The 20,203-nt window shown below is 36.7% G+C and overlaps 2 protein-coding genes across 4 annotated transcripts in view; one reads left to right on the top strand and one right to left on the bottom strand.

The window, feature by feature from the left end:
• Positions 1-2,545, top strand: part of ZDHHC2 (zinc finger DHHC-type palmitoyltransferase 2) — a 72,104-nt gene extending 69,559 nt beyond the window's left edge. The window contains exon 14 of the transcript XR_006216531.1: positions 1,682-2,545. The gene's annotated coding sequence lies outside the window, so the exon portion shown is untranslated. The remainder of the gene's footprint in view (positions 1-1,681) is intronic.
• A 41-nt stretch (positions 2,546-2,586) lies between these two features.
• CNOT7 (CCR4-NOT transcription complex subunit 7) lies at positions 2,587-20,145 on the bottom strand. 3 transcript variants are annotated; one of them, XM_042983046.1, is made up of 7 exons: positions 20,060-20,145; positions 18,285-18,499; positions 16,253-16,446; positions 11,310-11,471; positions 8,283-8,427; positions 5,864-5,974; positions 2,587-4,302 (listed from the first exon to the last, which is right to left on the bottom strand). In XM_042983046.1, exons 2-7 carry the CDS (start codon positions 18,399-18,401, stop codon positions 4,174-4,176), a joined length of 858 nt encoding a protein of 285 aa, XP_042838980.1. In that variant the 5' UTR covers positions 18,402-18,499; positions 20,060-20,145; the 3' UTR covers positions 2,587-4,173. The 3 variants fall into 3 exon arrangements, with proteins under 3 accessions (XP_042838980.1, XP_042838983.1, XP_042838981.1); XM_042983049.1 differs by lacking the exon at positions 20,060-20,145 and adding an exon at positions 19,759-19,814; XM_042983047.1 differs by lacking the exon at positions 20,060-20,145 and adding an exon at positions 19,561-19,680.
• Between the last annotated feature and the right edge of the window lie 58 nt (positions 20,146-20,203).

The following is a 20,203-nucleotide window of genomic DNA, read 5'->3' as shown; positions in this document are numbered from 1 at the left end:
GCGAAAACAAAACCGGGGACCATGCCCAGAGAGATCTTTGATGTTCTTGTTTGCAACCAGTATTTCGTATTTGTCAGCTTACAGGTGGGGGGACAATGTCTGTTAAGATGATTCATCTTTTGAGTGGACTTATTTCTGAGTACCAGGGAAACCAAAGGGGGCCTCTTGATAAGTGATTTTAAGCTCTGGCTTGTGCTGTGTGAAGGAGCTCCTCGGTACTCGGAAAGGACGGGACTATTTTATGATTTATTAAAAACTATCATTTGTGTTGCATCTTCCAGGGAAGGTTTTCCCGTGTAAGGAGCTCTCCTGACCTGAATTTGTTAATACTTAATAGTTCTTGTTTGACAGATAAAGGTGCTTCATTAAAATGAGAAAAAAAATAATGCTACAAAGAATTCTGTTGATGCTGAATTAAAACTGTTGTCACAGAAAGTTTCAGTTCTTCTGTTTTTTATTCAACTATGAAAGCGAGGCTGTTGTCACAGGTAGAGTTCCTGTCTTTTTCTGTCAGGAAGGAGAGCCCCCTAAGGTCTGGTATTAAAAGCATCTTAAATGACTTAACCAAACATTTATTGTGAAAGGTGATTATTAGAAAAAGTCAACTTTAATTACACACTCATCTTAGTGTAACATGCATATGTGTTTTAAAATTCTTTAAAAAATTTACTGAGGCAAGGAGAGGATATGGATGAACCCTAGAATGGCTATAATCACCTGGAGGAGAGTCTCGCTACATACGTATAGCTCAACTATGATTTTTTAGTTTACTTTCCACAGGGTCTTTGCGCTGGTCTGAGACACCACCTAACAGTGTTTATTCTTGTTTAGAAGAAAAGGAAACAAAGGCGCATGACAGAAGTGAAATGGGTGCCTGTCAAACCACAATGCTTTACGTTTTCTCACAGGGTCTCAAGTTTGACCAACTAAACCTTTTCCTGTTTCCTGCAGATTTTTACGTATTTCACAGTTACTGTCACATCTTAAATTTCAGGTTGCACCAACTTAGTGGTTTCCCAACTTCCTTGAAAACAGTCTCACCTGTATTTCCACACAGGCTACTAAAAGAAACAAATTTTTTGGTCACATCAAACTTAGCATTGATTTCTCAAATGAAGAATAATAGCTGGTGAAGTACTAGAACATCTGACCTAAGAGCCGAAGAAAAATATCAAAATCATTTGTCATTTTATAAGTAACTGTTGATGTTGTGCCTGGTGTCCTCACTTTTCATCCAGCTGTTTTTCCCAAAAGGCTAAGTCTGTGAATTTTCTCTAGACACATTTCTTTGGGCTACTGCCTTCAAAAAATAATAGCTTTGCTTGACTAACAACCGGGCCAGTCATAAACATACTTTGGGTATAGCCTCATTTTCATTTCTTACTTTTGTGAAGAAATCATGATGTGATGAACCATTCCATTTTACAATTTCTAATTGTTGCTTCCCCAGTAGTTGGGTATGTTGTGATGAGTACTTGGTGTGGTTTTGTCAACATATATTGTATTTTTTAGCATAGTTACAGTGTCGTTGCATAATAAACAGTATTTTCCCATATAATGAGGTAAAATAATCCACACTCCAGTGTGCCTTCTAGGCACATCATGAAAAGTGCAATTTTCTTGTTGTGACATGATGGATATGAACGGGTAAGAGAGGAAATAATAAACTGTTGTTGTACAGATACACAAGGCACGTCGGATCTCCATCCGCTTACCAAGAAGGAATGTGAAACGATGAGAATGCCATAAGCGGTTTCTGTAGCAGCTACTCAGTCTTCCCACTGTAGCGCACAAGTAGCCATAGACAGTGCGGAAGCGGTGAGTCTGGCTGCATTCTGATAAAACTATCTATGGACACTAAAATTTGAACTTCATGTAATTTTCACAGGTCAGTAAGTATTAATCTTTTGATTTTTTTCCAACCATTTTAAAACTGTAAAAACCACTCTCGTCTCACTGGCCATAGAAACACAGGCAGCAGGCTGGTTTGGGCCTGCAGGCCACAGTTTGCTGACCTGCCCCAACAGAATTTAACACAATGGGGAATCTAGAATGAACAGCTCAGGAACATTACAAAACTATCAGCCAAATATCTTATATCCAAAAGCTAGATTTAGTAAAGATCATAATGTTCCTCTTACAGAAGTTATAAAATATCATTGCCTCTTAAGAGACAATAAACAAAATTGACAGACTCTGAAATTCAGCAACTATGTGGCTATTCAAAAGGGAATCTTTGTAATTCCTATTTTTTTTAAAGAGGTGAAGATCAAAATAAGAGGAAACCAATCAGATTATCGGCTATATTGTGTCAGCTTTAAAAAGAAGCCACAGTAAATCATACCGAATGTACTCTTTCAGAATAAGAGTAAATGCATTCTTGGAAAGGAGATAAATATGAATTTTAACATCTAGTTGAGGTACTTCTAAAGAGTAAGCCAACAGTGTTGCACTGCAGAAGGCTCAAGTAAGAGACTAATAATTAGCTATAGTTAAAGAAGTTACTGAGTTCTGTTCAGTTGCTCAAAAAAAAAAAAAAAAAAAAAATCCCGCAAATATTTTTGAAAATCACCAGTCATCAACATATATAAGAAAACATTTCCGAAGCCTTTATTTACAAAAGCTTTAAAAACAAATAATACCCTCTGTTTTGCAAATAACGTTTTGTTTAAAAAGGACCACCCAGTTACAGCATTTTAATATCATGAATAAAGAATGTACAAAGGAAACAAACCAATGTGGCTAACATGTGGAGATTTGCTAGTATTACTGATTGAAATGTAGATAACACACATCGTAACTTGTAGTCTATCATTTCAGGGCAGAGTTAATGATTACCAAAATGTCTTCCTACACATGCTCTGGTCTGGTCACATATTCTGCATGGCTAAATATTTCACAGTCTCTCTTGTCAATATATATAAAATAGATTGCAAAGATATACACAAAAAAATAAACAAGCATTACACTCCTCAGGTCATTTTATTAGCTATATATAGCCATATATATACATACATACGTACATATATATATGTACGTATGTATGTATGTATATATATGACTTTATATATAGAATATATTTTTGTATTTTGTTGTTGTGCACCAAATCTCTGCATTATTCATCTTTGTAACAACTATGAAAGCACAATTTTTTCTTCTTCTAATTTAATCTGGTACAAAATATACCTAAAGACTTGCTATCTTTGGACTTTAAAGAAACTGATTTGTGGAATCAACAAAGTAAGAGTGTCGTTAAGCATGGCTATACAATTTTTTAAAAATTAAAAACAGGGTAAACAGTGACAGAATAAAAAGAAGCAGATCAAAGGGAAGTGTGCTATCATAAAATAACTGCAGCTTCAATATCTTGGATACCAGTTTCCTGGCAGACACTAAATATCCAATCACAAGGGATTGTTCCTGAAGGGTGTAAAGCTGGTTTGAAAAATTCTTCGGTCAGAGCAGCCTACACATGCCAATGAGACACTGACAGACACTAGATGTGCTTGGAAGATGAAACACTACGTACAGAAACAGCAGTTACTAAGCTCCTCAGTAGTTTTTTTGTCTTTTTTTTTTTTTTTTTTTTTTGTAGTCTTGCTGAATCAACCGTTTGCACAATGCGTGTGCTATTTCCATGGGTCAAAAACAAGTAAATACTGTGTAAGATTGGCAGATGGTCATTTTTCCAGCTAAGAGCAAGAAAAGCCAAAATTTCTGATAAAACAGAGGATTTGAGTCAGAATCACTCTCTAAAGTGCAAAATTGATGGTCCACAATCTCAAAATAGCTAAAACTCCTGTAGAATGGAAGGGAGACATGAAACAGGGAAATAAATTACAGTCAGTGCTAGTTAATTTACGAAGGGGGAAAAACAAACCAAGCCCAAGCAGGTAAAGTTTATCAAAATACTCAATATGATGCAGCTTTCCCCACTCTCTGTCACACATGCCTGCTAACAAGTATATTAAGGCCAAATTTAACCTGAATGCTTTTCTAGTTATTAAGATCTGAGATAGGAATGGTCATACTAGTACTGGAAGGCAGAAAATAAAATGGGCTATGAAAGAAAAAAAAAATAGTATCATCTATCGTTCAAGGGATTCAACCAGAGATAAAACCTATATCCAAGCTTGTGTGTAGCTCAAATAAAAATAAAAGGACTATTTCATGTCATGACTGCTTGTTGGCTTCCTCTTCATATGCATTCCCTGTGCCATTCTGTACATAGGATGAACCAGAACCAAGGCCATACAAATGACCACAATATTTGGCATCATCAATATGATCTTCAAAGAACATCTAAAAAGGAATTTTGGGGGAAAAAAAAAAAAAGATAATTTTAACCAAAAGGTACCACTGGTAACTTATATTTCAGCAATGTAAGTACTGACTGTTCATTAACTAAAATGATAGCTCTTTCCTATGGTGCTCCTTTGAGGCCACACATTTCAAACTCAATGAGTAAGACTAATGTTCTCAAGAAGTACGGAGCTCAAAAGAAACCAAAGAAAAAGATTACAAAGACATGTATCAAATGTGTGTCTTTCCTATTAACATTTAGACCAATTTAATGAGAATTTGTCATCACGGGAAAACGGCAGGCATTTTTATTCCATTCAACAATTTAACAGTGAAAATGAATGAATATAGCCAATGATAGGAGAAAAAGTTTAGGCATCAGGCAAGTAGCCTTGTCTACATACAAGGCTGAGTTGGCTGAAAACAATCAAACCCTAAACATGTTTTGGACGGTAAAATCTGAACATTCACACTAGGTTACTATTCTTGAAGAAGCCAAGAAAAATAAAGATAACAAATTAGTAGCAGAGAATCCACCATTCACTGAACCATTAAGGTATTTCTAAAATGCGAAGCTGAAAATCCAAAAGGTTGTTTTAATTCCCTAATGTAGCACTGGGCAGAAGTACAAAACAAAGTATTTACTTGTCACGAATAGACATTCCAAATCACTTCTGAGTCAATACTTGGCAAACAACTATTACGCTATTATTAACACATTACTACAAAAGTTTTAAATTTCCAGATAGTTCTTAGTCAATTCTTTAGTGTCTAAGAAGATAGACTCAAAAGAATTCTACAGTTCTATTTTGCAAAAAGGAAAACTTTCTTTTCTTTGCATTTAATTTACAGTGAGGTATACCTGCGTAGATCACTTCATTACATAAGCTAGGAGTAGACTTGGGTTCATTCAATCCCACTCTTCCATACCTAGCTTTGGTCTGTCTGTTGCCACTTCTAGGGCTCTGCTCAATTACGCTTTTTGATTCTACAACTACTTCAGATTTACTCAACCACTTGAGAATTCAGAACCTCTTGTCAGACTCAGTCTACTAAAAGCACTATACAAGCACTACCCTATAAATCCTCCAAGTGCTGAAAAAGGGCATAAGCAAATGGTGTTTTACTGGACAAGACAATGCTGGGGAAACCTAATGAACAGACTCCTGGACTCGGCAGAGCAGCACTGACGTGGTCTACAGAAAGAATGCTGGAGTTTGCCCACTAGTATGTGAGACTCTGGACAAAAGTTACTAGCCTCTAGCTTCAGTTTTCTCATCTAAGAAATGGTATAGTTGGACCTACATGACTCCTAAAGTAGTTTAAATTGTTTCATTTTCCAGTCTATGAAGAACTCATCTGTTTTCATTTCATTCTGAACTACATTTCAAGAGGACTTATTTTTGAATACTTTCATTCAAGCGTGGTGGACACAACTTCCATGGTACCTCTAATTGTATCTTCATTTAATAACACTTATTGCCCAAAAACTTTTGCCATAAGATTTTTAATGTTCTCAACCTAACAACCAACTGAGAAAAAGGCACTGATGTCTTCATACTTCTCTCATTTTGAAAAAGGCCATTCCTGTGAGCAATGAATCAGATCCTGCTTGATGCTGTGGTCCTATCCGTTCCAGCTCTAACTGTTCAGCAACTTCCTGTAAACCACCCTAGAAGAAAGAAAACTTGTCTGTCAAAACAGAAACCGTACAATACCCAAATTCACACATTACATCACTTAGACACTGACCAAAATAGGAATGGACTTTAGCATGTAAAGATGGATCTCATGAAGATTAGAAAAAAGAGACTGTGAATTACAAATTATTCATTGAGTATGGGGGAAACTTCTGATTTAGTAGAAAATGAGATCCTAATTGGGAAAATTTATCTTCATCATATGCTTTAAGTCATGTGACAGGCAAGTAACTTTGCTGAAACTATGGGGGGAGAAGATCCTATACAAGGGAACAGGTATACTCGGGGACATTTATTAAGTACCTGCACGGTCAATCCATCCATCAATAGAAAACTGACCATCGGCAGCTCCTATCAAATTCTCTTAAGCTTCTTACCCATCTCTAAATAGTTTCATCTAAATAATTTGTACAAAACAAAGCTGTTATAACTAGCCAAATCCTTAAAAATTCACTAAGTGCTTAATTACGGTTCTGTGAAAAAGAAGAGCATGCAGTTATATGTCCTTCGAAGGGTCTGCTAAATATCTGCTTATGATAATATTGCCAGGCTTAAAAAAGAAAGAGTGAAAAGAAGGAAGAGAAAAAAGAATAAAAGAGAAAAAGCACAGAGGAAGGAAGAGAGGGAAGCAGAATAATGGGGGGAGAGTAGGAGGAGAGTAATGAAAGAAAGATCGGGTCAGACAACAAAAGCAGCACAAATTCCTACTAACCCTCCTCTGTTTCACAGCGTGAAACAGTGCCGTGCACAGACGGGACTTGCTTCTGTGCTAAAAATAACATGAGGATTAGGTATCATTAGCAGCTGCTTAGAAGGGCAACAGAATAGGGTCATTCAGCAAGGCTGACCGTAGGTCAAAAAGCACCTTTGTCGTTAACCTAAATTTAATACAGCAGCTCACACAGGGCATATTCAGAATTATCCGCTATGTGCAGAACTTTTCCAATATCGTACACACAGTGAGCAATAATTTCATTCTGTTCCTGAAAAGTGTCATTGTAGAGATACGTCAAATTTTAAAAAGCATTTCCAGAGCCAGATTAATGAACATTTAAAAAGCATTTCCAAAGCCAGATTAATGAACATGGCCATGAGGCCATGGATTCTCAGCAACTTTCGGGGGTGGACTGAGCTCCTACAGCAATAAGGCTATCCTGCTGCAACTTCACTAGAGTCACAGCTACAAGTCTCTTCAAACTGCACAGAATTCTGCTGCTCTTGGGTGCTACAAACATGAAGGAACCTTCCTTAAAAATGTCCCCAGTTATAGGCCATATTCTGTAAAAAAGGAAGCAAACTTTGGCCAAAAGGCTACTTTTCTTCTGATTTTGAGTTCACTTGTCAAAAGCAAAGTTTCCTTACTCAGCTCCTAACTTATTTCTTCCTGGCTAAAAGTAAAGCTCTGAAAGTTTTTACCATCTCCTCAAAGTGTAACTTTATTTGCACTTCTAAAAACCTGGTAAGAAAATGTGATCAGCCTTCACGTAGGTTCTATGAAGCCACCACTTTACCGAAATGTGCTTTTCAGTTGCAGCTTAAATACAAACACCCCTGAAAAAAAATAAAGCCCATTCCCAAAATAAAGTTCATTCCCAAACAGAAGGAACTTCTACTTCTACTTCTTAAAGAAATGCTCCTTTGGCAAGAAGTTATTCACAAGTAACAAATTATTACACACACGTTCAGCAGGGTCAGGATGTAAGCTACTGTCTAGACAGGACCTACACATTTACTAGCACTTACCACTAACAACTTAACATCTTTTGGGCCAGGAAAAACAAACAACAAAAAAAGCGACCTTTTTAGCCACATAAAGTAATCCTAGGAACATGATCCTATGACTAGATGCAACAAAATAATTTCTCTCCAAGCTGAAGGGAAAACTCTGTCACATTTACAGGTGCATGTTGATGGCCACCTCAGATTTATCTGGCATGGATAGATTATGTGCACGTTGGGCAGTAAGAACTTGCATCTTTGTGCATGAGAACTCACTAGCCCTCACATTTTCATGTAGGTTAGGATTTTCAATCTGGCAATGATGAAAATCTGACTCTTGGTTTGAATTTTGTTGAAAACTTATTCTGCCCGTATACTGAAGCTCTGAAAAGGGATTTCTTATGAATTATTTATGCAACAAATAGAATCAAATGACAAGATAATGTAATTGCACTTCAAAACTTAAAATATGGCTAAAAACATCCCAGGCTAGGATCTCATTTATCAGTCACTCGGTCTAAATCATGTGTGCGTTACTGGTAAAGCCACTTGAAACCTTACTTTGAGATTTTTGCAGCTCTTCATGAGGTACTTCACATCATATATGACAGGAAAAAATAATCGAAGGATCTCAAAGAAGTCAAGTTCTTCTTCAGGCAAGTTAGAGTTGGTCAGGATTTTGATTAAATAGCCAAAGTCATAACCACTACAAAAGGGTTAAATACAGAACAGAGGCACGTAAATACCAGAGATGAAGAAAAATAATTTTTTTTCCCAATACAAATTTTAAGTGAGTCCCAACTGTAGTCAAAAAAGGAATCAACCAAAAAAATAAAAAAATGCACACAAGAATAGGTAATAGGAAAATACCATCATCTTACCAACAGTAATAAGAACATGTCACTTTCATTCAGAGATATCAATACACAGATCTATACTAGCATCCCGGGCCTGCAGTCACTAGATTACAATCTGATGACCTCTGAAAGGAGAATTCTTTTAGAAGGGTATCAAACCACCCATGGATGTCTCAAAAAAATTTAAGTAACTATGGAAGTGGAAAAACAAAGATAATGGAAACCTGGCTAAAAAGGTCAAAAGGTAGAACTGGCAAAAAGATTACAAATCTTCCCATATTTTACATAAAGAGGTCATACACTTAAAAATCCAAAGAGTAATTCCCTAATGAAATATCTTATTTCCTTAAGTGACTTCATCAATCATCCTCTTCCCTCAAAATTCTGTTCGTATCTCATTATGACTCCTCAAGATAAAATAAGGGAAATGCTGCAGACGGAAGAAGTAAAAGTAGTAAACACTGAGAACTGTTATCCAAAGAATAAAATACCAACTCCCACATTTTCAATCAAGATCTCCTATCTCAACTGTTTAACTTTTTCCACAGCTTTGTATCTCCCTACATTCCTGTGCCACAATTACACACCCTTTTTGGCCTGTCTACCTTTTCTTCAAGGACCTCTTATAGGATGCCTTCCCTGAAGAGACTAGCTCCCCGTGATTTCTTATACAGATTGTTTTCTTGTACTACCCTTTAAAATACATGTATTGTGTTTTCCACTAGTCTGGTAGGAATCACATTTTAAAATATATCTTTAAAAAATCTTTTATTTCACATAGTTGGAACTCAGTAAATATTTGATGAGAGATGCTATTAACATATCTTGTGGGGGGATACAAACAAAATTTCTATTTAATGTTCAGAATTATTTCTAATTTTAAAAGAAGGAAGTTTTACCATTGAAGACCACTAATGAATACCGACAGCAGAAACCTTTACATTTCTGGTAGTTGGCAAGGAGGTAACTGCTATCTAACTAAATATAAGTCAATACAGCGTTTACTGCTAGTAAAAGATTATATTAAAATTTGGAATTTATAAATTTCTTAAACTAGTCTTTATCTCCTAGAAATAGGCTAGAATGTGAAGAAAACAGTTAATGACATTTAGAATAAAATCTTGACAAATACCAGAGTCTAATTTAGACTCCACACTCTAAGAAGACATGAACCCTTTCTGGTTTTGTTCATTTCAATATGCCTACTGCCTAACACACAGTATTTTCTCAGAGTACTTTTTGAATCAAAGAATAGATCATATACAGCAAAAGGACATGACGATGCTTTCTAGTCATGACCATAAAAGTAAAAAAAAAAAAAAAAAAAAAAAAAAGAACTGAAAAAACATTCCTCAAATTAACAAAGACTTGGGTCTGGTCTCCCGAGGTAGAGGCTCAAATGGAGAAGAGAGAACAGGTGAGAAATGGCATGTTCAATACCCCCAACTCAAAAATTACTGCTTAGTACTATAGCAGAGTTTACAATATGAATACTCCTTCACCAAAGTCATTCCACACAAACCAGAGCTAGAAATTCTAAAGCACACAGGAGACTCTGACTTTTTAAAAATATGTGTGAAATGAACCCAATGTAAGAATATTAATGTCTGTATAATACAATCCTTTTTAAAGACCTAGCTAAAGTCAAAGAAAATCATTCCCAAGGCCACTTTTACTCCCTGGCTTCCAGTTTAATTTAGTTCACCTAGATAGGAAAACTCTTTGTCTTATCTGGAAGTCTGTTTGTACAAAATGAACTAATTCCCTTCCTAGAAATTCTCTTCAACGATCCAGTTTTATAATAACAAAGAATTAAAAATGACCATTTATTGAGAATTTACTGTGTGCAAAGCTTTTTACCAGATGCTCAAAATATGTTATTATTGATCATTAAAACAAGATATTTATCTAGGTGATGTCTTACTGATCACTCTATTTGAAAAAAAAATTAAAATCCACCACACCCACCCACCCCTAGCACTCTCTTCGCTTTTTTCTTCATAGCACTTATTAACATCTAATAAACCACAATATAAATTTCTTCATTTTAAAAAATTGCCAACTCCCATCAGAATATAAACTTCATGAGGATGAGGATTTTGGTCTGTTTTATTCACAGCTTAATTCCTAGAATTTTACATCACTGTGCTTGGCACTGGTCTGGTAAGCATTAAATATTTTTTTAACAAGTGGTTTTGTTCTTTAATTTTTTTAATGTTTATTTGCTTCTGAGGAGAGAGATAGCACGTGAGCAGGGGAAGGGGCAGGGAGAGAGAGGGAGATACAGAATCCGAAGCCGTCAGCACAGAGCCCGATGTGGGGCTCGAACCCACAAGCCATGAGATGACCTGAGCCGAAATCGGATGCTCAACCAACTGAGCCACCCAGGCGCCCCAGGAATGGTTTCATTCTAAGGCTCAGAAATGTTAAATAACTCTTGGTAACACTGATTCCAAACGGCACTGCTGGATTTAAACCAAGATCTACTTTTCCAGCCTTACTCTTCCCACTATGCCATACCGTCGCTCTCATAGGCAAAAACGAATCACGTATCTTTACATTAAACCTTAAGGAGACCGACATTAGCTTCTTAAAAGAGGAGACTGCTATGTGGCAGCCAATTCCTTGTGGTATTAAGCCTGAAACTGCTGAAACAGTGACCCACACCAGGTGTGAAGCAGCTAGGAAATAAACGCAAGCACAAATGCCATTTTCAGTGCAATCTTTTTACCTATGAAATGATAACCATTTGACCCCTTCGCAGAGGACCACTCCCGATGTCATAAGAAGTTCCGCGAAGTACTGGGTCTCAATTCCTTCCTCCTCATGTTTCTTAAACTGGATGCCAGATGTTGTTAGTAGCTCTATAGAGTCCTGGGCATACATGTCCTCCCTGGCAGGAGAAAAAGAAAGACAACCTTCAAAAGTGCCATTCTTCAAACAAACTGGTTTTCTCCCACTTACATCCAACAGCTATGGGGCCAGAAAGAACAAAACAGAAGATTGGCTTGGGTCCAATTATTCCAATGCTTCACAGATATGAAGGAAAATACAATTTAAATGTGAAGATTATTATTTTAGAAAAGTATTCAGTAAAGCCTCATTCAGAAACAGTCCAAGGGGGAGATTTTAATCTTCACTACAGCTCAATTTCACTAGCCTTTCACAAGTTAAATAAATTTAACTGAGTTTGAAAAAAAAGGTCTTCTACTCACCAGGGGCTACCACTCAAAGTAAAAGACATGTTCTTTTCAGGGGCTTTCAGTCTCAGCAGCCTTTTTTATTGCTGCCAGATGGAGCTGTAGCCACAGGGGTGACAGCCTGTATCCATCTCCCATGCTCCCAGCAGCACCAGAAAGGAGACCAAGAGGAAAATATCTGATGTGGCTAAGTTAAAACTACATTCCAATGGCAAGAAAAAGGAGATCCCTTCCCTCACTAATGATGAGCCATTCAAACGGCTCCAACAACCAGTAAAAGATTTAAAATGAAAGGCTTTGCAGTAACAGCAATAATTTCTTCTAACAATCTTAATCCTAGAAAATTACCTTCCAAAAATCAAGCCAGGAAATCTAAACATAAACCAATCCTTCAAGATTTTACTTAAGCCAAGAAGAAATCTCTAATTTCTAAGTACGAACACATACGTATCCAAAATGTTAAAGGATCAAAACAAAGGTACGGGTTTTGGAAAATACATGAAAAGTATCTTGTGCAATAAATTTTTATTTATTTTTTAGTTGCAAGAATACTGGTTTCTGTCACTTTATTAAAAGCTTTAAGAAAACTAATTAACCCCCCCCCCAAAAAAAAAACACACAAAACATTACACTTAGGTGAAAAGTATTCTTATGGTCTATTCTGTAGAAATCAGTTTGCTTCTAAATGTCTTTGAAAAATAACACAACAAAATGTGTACAGATGACAGATGGTAACTACACTTATTGTGGTGACAGAATTGTCAAATCACTACATTATGCACCTGCAATCAGTATATCATTGTATGTGAACTATACCTTAATATAAACATTTTTAAAAAATAGCAAAAGTAGTCACTGAAACATTTAAAAAAGAGGGGAACCGCAATCATCTCTTTATGTCAAAATTTCTATCTGAATAAATCTACCACAAAGTTTTTTCATTAAACAGCAGATATTATTGGCCTTATTACACTAAAAATGTGTACCTTGTGGAGCCTTGGTGGCTCCCTCAGTTACGAATCCAACTCTTGGTTTCAGCTCAAGTCACGATCTCATTGTTCATGGGACTGAGCCCTAAGTCGGGCTCTGTGCTGACAGCACGGAGCCTGCTTGGGATCCTCTCTCTCTGCCCCTCCCTGCACTCGCATGTGTGCTCTCAGAATAAGTAAATAAAAAATAATCCTAAAAAATAAATATACGTACTCTAAACAACTAACATCCCACTCATCAACCTCTGACGCTTGCAAGGAGAGGCATGCTTTAGCAAATTATAATCAACCAAAATCATCTCTTTTTTTCTGTATAATTCACATAATTCAGATTAAGTTAATGTAGTGTCATTTAATTTCTTTGGATAAGTATTTTAAAATCTGGAACCTATTTTATGTTTTATAATGCCCAACTCATTAGAGAGAAAGCTGGAAGTTCCATACAGGTAGACTAATAAATCTCTCAATAGGATGAAGAAAATTTCTTGTTGGTAAGGGAAGCTTCATAATTGCTACAACTCAATTCTCCAAATCAACAGACTGTCCCTTTCCCACAGTATCCATTTCAAGTTTTGAAATCATTCCCCACCCTCAAAAATCCCAGTAAGCGTAGAAAAATATTAAAATATGCAAATCTCAAGAAAGTAGTTAAAATACAGTCTAGTCAAAACTGTAAGAACTGCTGCAGGTGCAGGGTTGGCTTCCTGATTACAGCAATCTGTTCAGAACAACAATGAACAGTAATGTCATTTCTCCTAACACTGTCAAAGTTTAAGGTGGCAAAATAGCCAGTTTTAATAACTGAACAGGAATGAAAAGTCATGTACCAATCTCTAAAAAAGGTTTTCCCAAAAAGCAGATACAAGGCTACTCATCTCAAATAATATCCTAAAAACAGAAACTAGCTTAACTAGGTATGTTAAATTCAATAAATATGTATCTTTTCACCATTTTTTCAAAGCAGGCTCCATGCTCAACGTGGGGCTTGAACTCATGACTCCGAGATCAAGAGGCACATCCTCTACTGACTGAGCAAACCAGGTGCCCCTACTTTTTTGACATACCTACAAGTATAAACTTAACCTACTACACAAATTCACAATTTTAAACACAGCAGATTAAAGATTCAATTTGGAAATGCCTTCCAACCTCAATCATTCCTGGTTCAACATGTATTTTACATTTTAAAACATGCATACTTTAAGCTTACACTAAAACGAGCAAAGGCAAACTAGAATACAGATTGTCACAAGTACACAGAGGGTTACTAGACTTAATATTTAAGTTTAGTAACCAAGAACACCTAATACGCTCTAAAAATCTGCAAAGGCTACCTGAAAGACACTAGGAAGAGCCTGCATGTCCACACCTGACAACTGCTCTTTCGCCTTCAAATGCCTGTGCACTATCTGTCAAACAAAATCAAAACCACCCTGTTTGATTCTGCTGTCCTGTCTACTTACGGTGGTCTCTATTTGTCCTTTTCACTGCCACTTTCCTTAAATGAATTATCACCTTCCTTTCTGTTGCCACTGAACCCACAATCTCCTATAACCTCTCCTACACTATTAAAATGATTCTCTCAAATACCAAGAATTACCATAACCATCAAATTGATGACTTTTTAGAAATTCGTTCCCATCTCCTTTGAGAGAGCTTTTCTTCTGCACAGCTCGTCAGTATCTCATTTCATTTGTCATTCTACGTATCAACTCCAAATTCAGTTTGGAGAGAATTCCCATACACTGATCATTATCTAACAATTCTGACTCTCAGACTTTGGCAGGTGGAGAGCAGACAGCCAAGTTACAGGAACGCTAAGTTATAAAGACCCCGAGCAGCTTTCCTCAACACAATATCCCTGATGCCTAGCACAGCTGACACATCTAGGCACTCAATAAAAAAGTCAATTTTCATCTTTCTTTAAAATATCCAAGATTCTATTCATGGTACTCTATCTCCACATTAGGTAGTCCCAGGTTTACCTTCCAATTAATCGGTTCTACTTAAATAACATGATTCACTATATTCTTCTCCTTCAACTTCTCAGACATTAACATTAGTATAAATGGAATAAATTAGTATAAATTTGATAACAAGCAGCCCTCTCTGTATAAGAAAAAAAGTCCTTCAAAGATTGCAATAAGGCAGTTGTTATTATGACAAAGATGTTTCTAAAAAAGGAAAATGTCAATTTTACCAAAATTAAGACAGGGAAGGGTTACTTCCTACTCATGTATTTGCATCACAACAACAACTTAGTTAAAAAACAATGTCCTAATGATCAGCTTGGGGAAAAAGTAACATGGAACAAATGAAATGGCTAAGAACTAATTTTAAAAACAGTTATCTTTTGTAGTACTTGTAAAAGATTATTACCAGTTTGAATAGACAGGAGTACTTTTTACCCTTGAGAAGGTTCTGGCATACATTATGAAATCCAACAAAGGAAAACAAAGAGTGAGGCTAAACATTATGTAATTATAAGTCATAGTATACCACTGACCCTACTCTCTAAAATCACCAGCCCTGCTTTTTAGATCTGATATGCTAACTATCAGATTATTGTACAGACAACGGGAGGTTCTTACACTGGCACTACCATTAAATGTCCCACAGCTTCTTTTACTATTTTTTAAACCAGATATAAGATCATATTACGCAAGTACAAGCTGTCAAACAGAAGGATATACTAGAGTATCGTAACTTAGTAAGAACATATTAAACATTTCCCCACCTCACACTAAGTTTGTAAACAATCTGCCCTCACCCAACACCACTCTAAACTTCCCTAAGCTATCAAGACTACTCTTACAAATGATACAGAAGTACTACAAGTAAGGAAACTGGGTTTTAACCTAAGTCTTGAGTCAGAATTCAGATTCTAGATTCAGAATACTGCAGATTCTGAACTGTTTCTGAAAGAAATACCAAGTTCAAGGATACCTTTCTCTCTCCAATAGGTAAGCTACGAGAGGTTTTTTTGGGCTGATCTGGGACTATATTATATAACACCGATTTCACCGGAAAATGCACCCAAGTTTCCAAGAAATGTCTTACTACTTTTAACATGTAATCAATTCATAAACTGGAGTTTGACTGTAATAAAAATCTCTTCACAGGGATAACCACTACAACAAAGATATACATTTCAAACTGCGCACAAAGTTTAAAAGTAAAACTAATGCAACGTTATTTTTTCTATCAAGAAGTATGTTCAATACCCAAGGTTTTCCAAATTTCAAAAAAAGTGGTAGTCATACTTTTCAAATAACATCTCTATAATTCAAAGTATTTGAATATTAAGTCTCCTGTATCCTAATTTTTTTGTCCCATAAGAAATCTAATCTTTTGAATTTTAAGCTTTAAATATTTATAGGATAACTGAGCCAAATTCAGTTAGCATTTCATTCACCATACATGAGGGAAATCAGTTTCTACAATTAAGCTAAAAAACGTTTGGGTTATATTTATTTCCCACTTACGTCAAATTAAATTTAAAATTAAACTGCCAAGTTGAAGTTCCTGGAGGGTATTCTCCTTGCTCATTCATAAATGTCAGTCCTAGCTGAATTATCTTTAACAAGTCTACATTACATCGCAATAGTTGGTACTGATAGTCAGCATTGCTCCTGAATTCTCCAATAGGTCTTGCAACCACACCTGGAAACTCGGTATCCTGTAAAATAGTTTTAAGATTCATTATTTACTAAATGGTCAAAACCACAATCCACAGATTGTTAGAATAAATCATTTTTGGTACAAGTCAAAGAATCCCATTCTAGAGAATATTCTATACGTTCATATTCAATTACAAATTACCTTTTAACTATGAAAATTGTTACTTTTTAAAACCATAAAACTCTACAAATTTAATGGCTTTTTTTAATATTAAATATCACATCCATAAAAAATTACTACGTATAAGATATGAATGCTAAACGCAACCCAGTACTCTATTCCCAAGGAAAAGGGAAAAATCATACATTCATATTTTTCAAGGAGTATGTGAAACTATGCCCGCAGAATGCTAGCATTAAAATCAATGAAGAACTGGTTAATAAAAATGGAAAATTCATCACACTCTCCAATTGTTTCTCTCAGACAAGGTCTGTCTAAACACCAAAACCCTGTCACTTCTTGGGCTAAGACAGTACTCCCGTCTTTATACTCTAGGGAAAGCATGTCATCAAAAACTGCATGATAGCCACTTATTCTTGTAGAATGTTATCATGTCTTTATTTTGTGGGACTTAAAAAAAAAAACCATTTCTAATTATGGGTAAATACACCTTTATTAAATAGGTTATGTGTTCACTCAAATATTTGTTTTTTTTACCAGTCAACCTGCCCCTACACACACAAACGCATTTATTTATTTGCATTAAAAATATTGAGAAGAGGATATTATCATACATCACTTTAGTTTTAAAACTCAAACTGAAAACCTAAGAAAAAATCTGAATATCAAGTCCCTAAGAAACAATAAAGAAATTAAAACCTCTCTAAATTTAGTCCAACTCAACAACCACTTTACTGGACGCTATGTGTTATGCTGTGTGTGTTGTGAGGATGACTAAGAGAATAACCCATTGTTCACAGAACTTACAATCTAGAAAACAGTACAATAACATATGGACAAGATACAGTAGTAAAGCAGCAAAACTAACTGAATAGACGATCTAGGTAGATTGAATAATAAATGCAAAAGCAGAGATGCTTAACAGCACAGTGTGTTCATGCAACTCCAATGATGATTCAAACAACAAGAACGAGAAAAAACCACAGGTCAGTAATATTTCACTGGGAGATCTTTTTTTTTTTTTTTTTTTCCAGAAAGACATGCAGGAGCTCCCAAGCTTTTGAGTGCGGTGCTCATCCGGTATTATCAGTTAGCCTTAGTGTTGCTAGGAGCTGAACTGGCACTCACAGCTAGGTTCTACTGTTCTGCTGAATATAAACAGTTTCACACTTTAACACCAGGCAAGACCACTCTAATCATGACTGAACACAGACAAAAACATAAACGTTGTCCAAACCACAAAACTGATCAAACATTCTTCTACCTTGGCTAATATAAGTAACCGCTGCTTCTTTATAGCTTTAGTCTCACTCTAGTCTTCTCTCATTCTAGTTTGGCCTTATTAAGATACCCTGTCACAAAATTATCCCAGCTTCCCAACAGCATCCAATTCAGAGCAAGGCCCTGCTTCCTTAATCCTTAAAGCCACCTGACACAAGCCCAAATCCTATAAGTCTTTTCTAACACTCTTACTCAAATGTCCCATGGTTCCAGTGGTATGCATTTTCCCTCACTGCAATGAGTAATAAACCCAATTTGTCCCATTGCAGACATGTTCCAGGTGATCTGTGGCTGGACGAAATGGACAAAATTTCTTTTTATAATTAAATTAAGCCCTAAAAAAAAAAAATCAACCAGATGGGTTGAATTCAAGACTTTTCAAAACCCTCTTCCCCTCTTATAAGAAACATTTTAAGGATTTGATCATAGGCCTACCATAGCAACATAATTGTATTTTCGGATAACTTGACGAATTTTCTTCATCTCTTCATCCAGGTTGCAAGCCCAAACTTCACAAATTCTTTGGCTATGATCTACAGTTGCTGCTGGCATAGTGAGGGCACAAGAAGTCTAGATGCCAAGCATCAAAATGTTATACTTGATTGAAGATTTGTTTGTTTCATAAAATACTGTATCCTTTATTTTTGTACCTGTCAAAATAAAAACCAAAATAAAAACCAGCAATATCAGAAATCTGAATCACAGACTAATTGAGTTGATACAAATCTAAAAGATTATTTATTCGAAGTCTTTGACTCATATGTAAATCAGTTTGGGAAGTGACTTGTCCAAAAGCACATAACTAATCGGTAAGGAAAAAAGGACCACAACATAGGTTTTCTGGTTCTAATATCAATGTTAAGTAAAAACAGTATTTTTTTATGTCTACATACTAGTCATTTTTAAAAACTTTCCATTAATTGAAGACTGCTTTGAATTCAACTCACTCCCTGGATAAAATTTTATAAAGACATCCATTTCCAGATAAAAAATGAAAAGCTAAATACTGATACACATGTGACAAGATCAGATGTCACTAGGAAAACTGTAGTGTTTGCTTTTACTAATAGAACATTCAAAATCTGATTTGATTACAAAATCTACTTTACTGGCATTTATTCAAGTCAGATTGGAAGGGACTTTTTAGTAAACCAACAACAACGAAAACAAACAAAATCTATCTGAAAAATAACTAACAGCCACAGAAACTATTTGAATGTCCATAACTGCAGGAAGGAAAAAGAGAGGGACCAATAGAGAATATGCATTTCAAATTGTTTCTAATTTCCTAAAACCACAGCATTTTTTTCCCCTGGTTACCAAACACACATCTCACGTTTTTGGTCCATAAACACAGTATCACAGTACATAATGATAGAGTACAGACCAACATTTTGATTTGGGGACAGGAAAATTACAAATGCTCCTTAATTTTTTCACAGTAGTTTGAAAAATCCTAACAAACAAGGGTAAGAAAGGGAATTATGATCGCCCCCTCCCACCCCCGCCAACACTTCAGTCACAAATGTAACCTGGACTGCTGCAAGAACAGAAAACTAAAGATCCAGGGAACCCCCCGCTCCTATATTACCCTCCCCCTCCGCTAAACACACCCACCCACCCAGCCAGCCACACACACACACACACACACACACACACACACACACACACTTCAGCAAGACCCTGTGGCTTAACAATGCTTTCAATCCACCTCTCTCTCTCTACAACAATTCCAGAAGCCCCGAGGAGGCACCAGAGGCCTTCTCATTACTGGATAGAATCTCCGTACTGCAGCCTCCCAAAGAAACGAGAGAACAGCACAGAGGCATTCAAGTCATAGATAACTCTCTTCCCTGGCAGAGGGCCAGTGTGAAGGTGCTTGATAACCATTTACTGGAGCCAGACTGACTCCAAAGAACTGTTGCGAGAAGAAATACGAGGAGCTGAGGATCTAGGCCACCGCCCTCCACTCCCAATTTCCGTCCAACAGCGTCGAAGCCCCAGGTACAAAGCCTTTACGTCATCACCCCGCGCCACCCCCTTGACATACCCTCAGTCCGTTACCCTGCCCCCTTCCACCCGCCGCCTAGCTCTTTCCTTCGCCTGCCGCGTTCCAGCTGGCGCCATCTCTCACCCTCTCCGGTTCATCGTTCCCGCCCCCTCTCGATTTCCCCAATCCGCCCCTCCCCCCCGGCAGACGCAAGATCTACTTGTGTCGCTGAGCTCGCGCTCCTCCTCCTCCTCCTCGCCATAGAGACAGCAACCAGCGGCGGTGGCGGTGGCGGTAGCGGCGGCAGCAGCGGGTGCCCCATAGACACCTCGCGCCCAGCAAGGGGGAAAGGGGAGCCGGGGCT

The sequence above is a fragment of the Panthera tigris genome, chromosome B1 (assembly GCF_018350195.1).
Source record: "Panthera tigris isolate Pti1 chromosome B1, P.tigris_Pti1_mat1.1, whole genome shotgun sequence".
NCBI lineage: Eukaryota > Metazoa > Chordata > Mammalia > Carnivora > Felidae > Panthera > Panthera tigris.
Note: the sequence above shows the minus strand (reverse complement) of the source record. Positions and strands in the feature narration are given on the sequence as shown.

What these genes read in the sequence shown, in the direction of transcription:
- CNOT7 (XM_042983046.1), bottom strand. Translation starts at nt 18,401, where the DNA reads ATGCCAGCAGCAACTGTAGATCATAGCCAAAGAATTTGTGAAGTTTGG. An exon ending in AATACAATTATGTTGCTATG is followed by an intron (nt 16,447 to 18,284) that starts GTAGGCCTATGA and finishes ACTATTTTACAG; the next exon opens with GATACCGAGTTTCCAGGTGT. An exon ending in AAATGGTTATCATTTCATAG is followed by an intron (nt 8,428 to 11,309) that starts GTAAAAAGATTG and finishes ACCCTTTTGTAG; the next exon opens with TGGTTATGACTTTGGCTATT.